Source organism: Lissotriton vulgaris, chromosome 6, assembly GCF_964263255.1.
Source record: "Lissotriton vulgaris chromosome 6, aLisVul1.2, whole genome shotgun sequence".
NCBI lineage: Eukaryota > Metazoa > Chordata > Amphibia > Caudata > Salamandridae > Lissotriton > Lissotriton vulgaris.
In genome coordinates this window covers 167,949,024-167,957,434 of record NC_141694.1, presented here as the reverse complement: position 1 = coordinate 167,957,434, position 8,411 = coordinate 167,949,024, and the positions used below count along the sequence as shown (strand labels likewise).

General features: G+C 50.7%; 1 protein-coding gene across 1 annotated transcript; it reads right to left on the bottom strand.

Annotated features, from left to right (window-relative positions):
* Positions 1-4,107: 4,107 nt before the first annotated feature.
* LOC147706963 (mitoregulin-like) lies at positions 4,108-4,469 on the bottom strand. The gene has a single exon (XM_086925149.1). The coding sequence runs from the start codon at positions 4,311-4,313 to the stop codon at positions 4,143-4,145; it is 171 nt and encodes a 56-aa protein (XP_086781275.1). The 5' UTR covers positions 4,314-4,469; the 3' UTR covers positions 4,108-4,142.
* Between the last annotated feature and the right edge of the window lie 3,942 nt (positions 4,470-8,411).

Here is an 8,411-nt window from a genome sequence, read left to right as displayed (position 1 = left end):
AGCAGGCGTGCGTGGTTACCTTACCACAGCACTGCCGGAAATGTCTAGTAACTAGCGCCTCCTGCCGGACGCACCCTGTCACCTCTCACCCTCCACGTTGGGATTGTTTTGTCGTGATGCAGTGTTGGGCCGGGAACTGCGGCGCCTTACTGATTGCACAGGCACAGACAGGCTTCTGAGGATAAATGTCCCTTCGCTGGCATCATCCCCCCCTTGCATTGCCATGGTCGGACGCCTGTTGGTTCTCCACAGCGGTGGTGACCTGCTCCAGGGCCCTTGAAACGTCAGAACAGCATTGGACCATCTGGATATGCATGGCCAATGATCTGCGCGAGAGCTGGGAAGTGGCGTTCCCAATCAGGTGGTTTGATCGTGTGTAGGCTGATAGCCGTGTGAGCAGCTGCCTGTGGCGTCTGCGGGTGAGGTCCTGCTGCGCCACCATCAGTTGGTTGCTCTCCTTGACCGCTATGGTCAGCCCCTGCACACTCTCAGTGAGTAGACTAATGTTGTGTGCAGTTTTATATAGCTGCAGCTGCATTGCTGCCATGTGCTGTGCCTGTTTACGGTGCACAGCAAGCATCCGAGTCTCAATGCCCAGGCCCAAGTTGTGTGCCTGTTGCTCCATTTCTGCTGTGGTGGACACAGAGTGCTGCTGCCTCAACCTGCTGCTTGCGTGGGACCACGCACTTGCTGGGCATCGTGTCTGCCTCCTGGGTGGGGGTGGGATCTGCTCACTGCCATGCGTGCTGAGTGGTGAGGTTGTGCTCCACCTGTAGCTGCAGGGGTGTCCCTGTGTCTTGGTGCAGGTGCTGGTCCAGATGCTGGTCCAGGTGCTGGTGCTGGTTGGCTCTCTCTCTCCATCTCATCAGGTGTCTCGGCAATGTGGAGTATCTCACTGTCAGATGTGTCAGCATCTGCAGCACTTGTGATGTGGATGAGTGCATGATTAATGATATGATTCAGGCACCTGGGATGTAGCAACATGCATGCAGGCTTGCATTCCCTGGCTGGCTTTAGGGGTCTATTTCACTTGACTATTCTGACTGTGTGTGGCTATCAGGGCACATTGACACACTACAGGTCCCACAATGCATTTGGGCGTTTGGTAGGAGCAGGAACTGGATTACTGGGGTTACAAAAATGGCTTGCTCTGGGGGCATGGGCATTGTTAGTGTACGGGGTCGCAGTAGCATGGCTCTTACCTTGAGATTGGTGTGTGGTGCGGGAGGTGTCCAGTTGAGTGACGCCCACGCCGGCTGCAGGGTTGATGGTGTCCTCCACTAGGTCCTCCATGGGTGTGTTCTCAGGGACTGTGGAGTGTCCTCCCGTAGCCAGTCTCTCCGCAATGCGCTCCTTGGCACGGCCTCTGAGGTCGTACCACCTCTTTTTTAGGTCATCGATGGACCGGTGCGTTCACCTTAGCCTTGATGCGCACCCAGATGCGCCTCTTGGTAGCCTCAGGCTCCTTCCGGGACAGCTTCCCAAACAGTTGGTCATGGTCCCTGCTGACTCCTTCTATCAGGTACTCCAGTTCTTTTTCTGAGAATTTTATTTTGCGCTGCCTGGGTTTTTCACTTTGTCCTGCAGCTTCCTGGGACATTGTGGTATTTATCTCTATCCTGCATTGGGACTGAAGCGTGTGTCTCTTGGAGTTCAGTGATCTGCATCCTCCTGTATTCAGTTCTGTGATCCAAATGATGCATGGAGCAGGCTACTTCCTGGTACTGATGTCATCATTGTGCTCAAAATGCGACTTCACGTTTTTGCGATCTCTGAATCTGCGAGATCGCTAATTGAGATTTCGGTAATTGCGAAATCGCAATTTGGGGGTTGGAAACAGCCGAATCTGCGAATTTATGGCGATTTTAGCGAATTCGCATTTGGCGATTGTGGCCGGTTGCGATTCGCTGATATTTACTGATTTTGGTGATACATCCCATTCTGCGATTTCTAAATAGCGATTCGGTATTTTTCGCTATTTAGGATTCACAGAGTGGGTGCTTGATGCATATGGGGGTTAATGATGATAAATGCACATTGGCGAAGGTTCTTTCCACGCGTGTCTCGAGATTCTATGGCATCAGCATTTCTCTGGAGATTTTTATTCAGCTAATCGTTCAAAGCACAGATGCGTATATTTATTTTTTTACTTCACGGGTTTAGTATTGTGTGGGATGAATAATCCAGACTGAATGCTGGGAGTCCCTCTGAGGGACTAGTGTAGGGACACTTGTGAGGAATTTAAAGTGTGTCTGATAAGTCTTTCGGCCGAACTATGACGTAAGAGGTAATTTATTATTTTAATGGGTCAAGGGGATCTCTTTTCTGCTTTGATTTTAAATATGTTTTGGTCCTTCTACAAAAAAAATCACAAAAGCTTACGGAAATGTGGCAAACCGTCATGGGTCACTGACAGAATTAAAATGTGCCAAACATGACCCAAGTGTCACAATAAAAACAAGCATTTGCAATGCAAAAGATCTCGCATTTACGCGTTTGAGCTATTGACATTGTTGTAAATAACAATGCCTTTCATTTTTGTTTTCGTTTTAAAAATATATATAAAAGACATTGTCATTTACAATGCCAATAGATTAAACTTGCGTAACTGCGAGACCTATTGCATTCCAAATGCTTGTTCTCTGTTAGGAGATGCATTCTATGTTGATGAATCCAATCCTTGACAGTAATCACATACGGCCTAGTTACAAAGTTCTTCCCCTATTATAGGCAATGGAATTGAACAAACAAGGAATTATAATGAACAACGCATGTAGACAGAAAACAAAAACTCTGGACCCACATGGTACAGACTGAGGAAGGAATTAACTTGGCCAGATATTCTAACATTGCTAAAGCCACCGCACGTCAATTGTTCTCTTCCTGACTCTCTAGTAAAGCAGGACGATGATACCGCTGGTGCGGAGCAATCAAACAACTACCCATCCAACTCCAATCATAATTACATTTTGAATGCTATTTGGAGTTTTTCATAGCTTAAGAAAAGATCTAGTGTCTGGTTTTTTTGCTAGGGCACAGCACACAGTTCCTCCATTTCACAATGGTTCTTTTGGACGAAGAAGTATTGTGAAACAAAGGATCTGTGTGACATTAAATCAAGAAGTGGGGATCAGAAGGGGAGGAACTAGTATTATCAGGGCCTGACTGACCATATCGAGCACTGGGCATTTTCCCAGTTGGCCGGAAAAGTGGGGGCCGGTTTTTGAGCCGTGAGGCCCAGTTTTGTTTCTGGTGGCCCAAAACCTCCACAGGGTCGGAGCTTCTCAGTAGCCCCCTCCTGATGTGTTGTCAAATTGAATTGCCAGGGCTGGTTTCTGTTCCCAGTCAGGCCGTGAGGAATATACCTAGTCAATCCCCTTGAATCCGCCCCTCCTGGTTCATTTTTAGGTCTCGCCTGTCGATGCGCATGCGCATCGAGCAAGGCGAGAGTATTGCGAGTTATCCACTCTTTATCCACACTGCAAGGAATCGTGGCGATTCCTTGCAGTGCCCGTGACTTTTAAGGTCAATGCGCATGCGCATTAAGCTTATGCGCATGCGCATTGACCTTAAAAGTCACGGGCGCGTGCATGTCCCCTCTCCGCCCCCTCCCCCGTTCCGCCCCCTCCCCTGTTCCGCCCCCTCCCCTTCCCGCCGTGTCGCATTTCTCCTCCCCCCTCCCCTCTCTTCCCTCCGGCTTGTTTGTTTATTTGAGCCGCACCGCCCCCTCCCGCCGTGTCGCATCTCTCCTCCCCCCTCCCCTCTCTTCCCTCCGTCTTGTTGTTATGTCTGATTTTGCCAACTAAGCAGTAGTTGGAAAACTTGTTTACTGCGCAGTCGTCATATTTCTCGTTACTGTAGTACAGTGGAAATTTCCCTGCCAACACTCTATCTGTTGTTTAAATCACAGAGTCCGTGCCTCTATCAGTCATCTTTCCCACCGGGGAGTTTCACTTTTTATAAAACCCTTGTCATATACCACAGACCAAACCTGTGACTCATGGGCGCAAAAAGTTACCAAAACCTGCCCGGAAGCATTAGAACACGTGCCACTTTAAAAACACTGCACTCCTCTGTCCTGCACACATGATGCACACTAAGGGTTTATTTACTTTGGGGAGACTCGCCTGTTTGAGCAATGTTTAGGAAAGGTCGAGCTTCTTCTGGGTCTCGATGAGTTTGTCATGCAGTCGCTTCCGTTTCCAGTCCAAGAACCTTCTACGCTGGCGGTTAGCTTGCCACCCCACCAGCACCCCTGAGGCAAAGGCGAGAGTTACGGCAAGATACAGGCTACGCTCCGACACATCACCCATGGCGGTCCCTTCTGTCTATGAGCCCGCCTACTGTCGCGCCGTGCGCCCCGGCAGCTCCGACTCCAAGGTCACCGAACACGGTTCTACTCAAACGGCTGTTTGTATACAAAGTAATAGCTCACAGCGCACAAGACATCCCGGAGCTCACCGCCATCTTGGAATGGTGCCGTTTACTTCAGTGGCAACGGAAGCCTTGTAATGAATTGCTCCAAAAAGTGAACATTTTCTTCCCCGGACCCCCCATCGCCCTTTAAAGACCCCGTGCAACTGGGCTATGGAGCAGCAAGCAGTCCTTTTCAGCTCAAGAATTAAGCAATCAGCCTTGTCCTGGCGACTTCATGCGCGCTCTCATGGCACAATATTATCCGTGGCGATAAAAATCACCCCGCAAACAGATATTTCTTTTGCAGCGCCCTCGTTCTTCCAACAAACCCCCCTCCACCCCATTCGCTCTGCCTGGTAATAAGGTGGCTGTTGAAAAGAAATCAAGACAGACAGGCATTTTAACCGAGCAGATGAGAGCTGTCCTCAGCCCCCCTCCCCCTCATAAATTCTTTGTATGTGGTCAAGGAGATGCTGACGAGGTAAGGTCCTGTCGATGGCAGGGGGGAAGCAGGAGAGAAAGGCAGCCAGAGCCTCGAAGCAGAGGGCTGCTGCTGGCAGTGCAGCCTGCTGGGCCGGGTCACTCTGTGTTATCAGGCTGCATGTACAATGTCATTTTCCTGACGCCCCCACCCTCTGTATATTTGGCCTCCATTTTCTCCAGTAAGGATGAATGACAGCTTTACTTACAGATTCTCCAGCACAATATGATGCTTTTTTGACAGCCTGTCTTTCAGATGCAGCTGAGTCCGGAAATAGAGAAAAAAAACATGCAGTTCTGCTTTTTTTCGCTCCCATCTGCTCATGGCATGCGCAGTGTGCTAAAAATTCATTCTTTATGTATGTCAAATGCAGGAATCAGTCTTTGGCGTTGAATTAAATGTTAGTGATCGCGTTTCATTGCATTCATTTTTATGTCAAATGCAGCCGGAAATAAGTCTTAGTTTTTGAGGTAAATGATAGTGGTCGCATTTCATTGAATGCACTCCCTTTTCCTACATATCAACTTTTTCTGCATCCTGTTCATATGAACAGGCCAGACAGACATGGTTTCTCCTGTGGGCTCCCTCTGTCCCCTCCCAGCAGCCCAGTAACAGCTTCTCTGTTTATGAAAACAGTGCCTTTTGTATGCCTCTCCTAATCTACTAGGGATGGGGGAGGATAATGCCAACAATGCAACCCCTCACCCTAACTCACCCTCACTCACCCTCAACCCCTCACCCTCACTCACCCTCAACCCCTCACCCTCACTCACCCTCAACCCCTCACCCACACTCACCCACACTCACCCCCACTCACCCTCACTCACACTCACACTCACCCACCCTCACTCACCCTCACTCACCCTCACTCACCCTCACCCTCACTCACCCTCACCCTCACTCACCCTCACCCTCACCCTCACTCACCCTCAACCCCTCACCCTCACTCACCCTCAACCCCTCACCCACCCTCAACCCCTCACCCTCACCCTCACTCCCTCACCCTCACCCTCACTCACCCTCACCCTCAACACCTCAGCCTCACCCTCACTCACCCTCAACCACTCACCCTCACTCACCCTCAACCACTCACCCTCACTCACCCTCACTCACCCTCAACCCCTCACCCTCACTCACCCTCAACCCCTCACCCTCACTCACCCTCACTCACCCTCAACCCCTCACCCTCACTCACCCTCAACACCTCACCCTCACCCTCACTCACCCTCACCCACCCGCACTCACCCGCACTCACCCGCACTCACTCACCCTCACCCTCACTCACCCTCACTCACCCTCACCCTCACTCACCCTCACTCACCCTCACCCTCACTCACTCTCACTCATCCTCACTCACCCTCACCCACCCTCAACCCCTCACCCTCACTCACCCTCACTCACCCTCAACCCCTCACCCTCACTCACCCTCAACCCCTCACCCTCACTCACCCTCAACCCCTCACCCTCACCCACACTCACCCACACTCACCCCCACTCACACTCACACTCACTCACCCACCCTCACTCACCCTCACTCACCCTCACTCACCCTCACTCACCCTCACTCACTCACCCTCACCCTCACTCACCCTCAACCCCTCACCTCACTCACCCTCAACCCCTCACCCACCCTCAACCCCTCACCCTCACTCACCCTCAACCCCTCACCCTCAACCCCTCACTCACCCTCACCCTCAACACCTCAGCCTTACCCTCACTCACCCTCAAACCCCTCACCCTCACTCACCCTCACTCACCCTCAACCTCATGCTAAAGATTTACAAAAAAACCCATAAACAATTCTAAAAGCACTAACTCTAATGCTGCGAGACCTATTGCATTTCTAATGCTTGTTAGGTCTGGAAGACCTGGGGTTATCCCTCTGCAGAGTGTAATCCCTCCTAATCCCGCCTGCTGCCTCCCCTTTTGCTCTTTTTTTCCTGGCTCCTTATTGGCCAGTGCTACCATACATCATTTCCGTTTTTTACCAAGGAGTACCAGCCAACTACAGTTTATTTGCATGGTAGGTAATTATGTGCTCCTTTCCGGACTACTTATTTCATATCCTGCTTGTGATTGACTGAGGCTCCCGCTTAATTACATTTGTCCTGTTAAATCTGATGATTTAAACATCTTTCTTGAATACCACGTTGCGCACTCAATAGACGACGTTCGGACGTTCCGTCTGTCTCAAAATGTTTGCTTGCACCTAATCGCCATGTTGCAAATCTGCATCTTCAAGTCATTATACAAATGTTCCTTAAATTCCACGTTCAGCATTCGTGCCCGAAAGAGGTCTGAGAGGATTATGTTGTTCAGTCTTAAATTTTTTGGCGTGCACCTAATCGCCATCTTGGAAATTTCATCGTATATAATGTGCACCGGGTGTCAAAAGTGAAGCACGTATTTTTGTGCTCCAATTTTAATGAAAATGGCTGCTTTATTTCTATAAAAGCAATACTTTTATTTACATTTGTTTTAGCAGATACCACAGTAACTGACTGAGCGTTACTGTATGTTGTCCTTCATTTATATCTACGCACCCCTTTCGAGAAACCAGCATGTGCAGCCCACTGTGCAGCTTTGGGACCTGCGGCTGAGCCTGCTGCTTAGCGCACCGTGCACGTTTGCCAAGGGAGAATCACTGGTGAATGTTGTAGTGGCCAGGATTCGGAGGAGACGGGAGGGCAGCTGGCCAGTATACCGAATTGCAGTGGCAAGCCTCCCAAGTAAGTGACAGTGCCAGTGTGAGACTCAGCAGGTGAGTGGTAATCCACAAATTAGCTTCTTAGCAGCAGTGAGATCAGTTGCCTGCGGGTCGATGCCTGGACTGGAGTCTACATGGTTCAAGTAAAAGAGAAATTGAGTCTGAAGTCCAAACACCGACGTGCAGGCAGCTGATGGCGCTACTGCTAAGAAGCTAACTGAAATTCGCTGTAGGCCAGATGATCCCCCCTCAGTGCCATTGGCCTCTTGGTAGTGTCAGTGCGGGGGACGGAGGACATAGGAAGCCCAGCCAGTTGCCGCGAGGACATGACATCCTTTTCCCCGGGACTCTCTCTCTTCCTGCCTTGGTGCGGATCTGAGCTCAGGGGGCTACTGGTGCACAGGACCTCCTGTGCCCTCGCCTCTGGAGGCCTCACCTATTTCAGATTGCAGGCTGCACTCCCAAGGCCCGCCTCATCTACTCTGTCGGGCCGCTTCAGCAATACACATTGTTAGGTGCAGCACTGGCCACATACTAAGGGCACAGGTAGGGTGACCAACCATCCGTATCTTTCACGGACCATCCGAGAATTGGACCTCGCCTCCGTAATTTTGGGCCTTTCAGGGAACAGAGCTGTCCCCCTGCGAAAGGCCACAGCTCCCTGATGGGGCCGCCTCGCACTCCTGTGAGCACAAGAGCAGCCCCACCCACTCATTGTTATTCTGTATGCAGCTGAGTGCCACATACAGAATGACAATGGGCCAGTCTGGGCTGGTACAGCATGTGGTGGGCCTGCGCCAGCCTCAG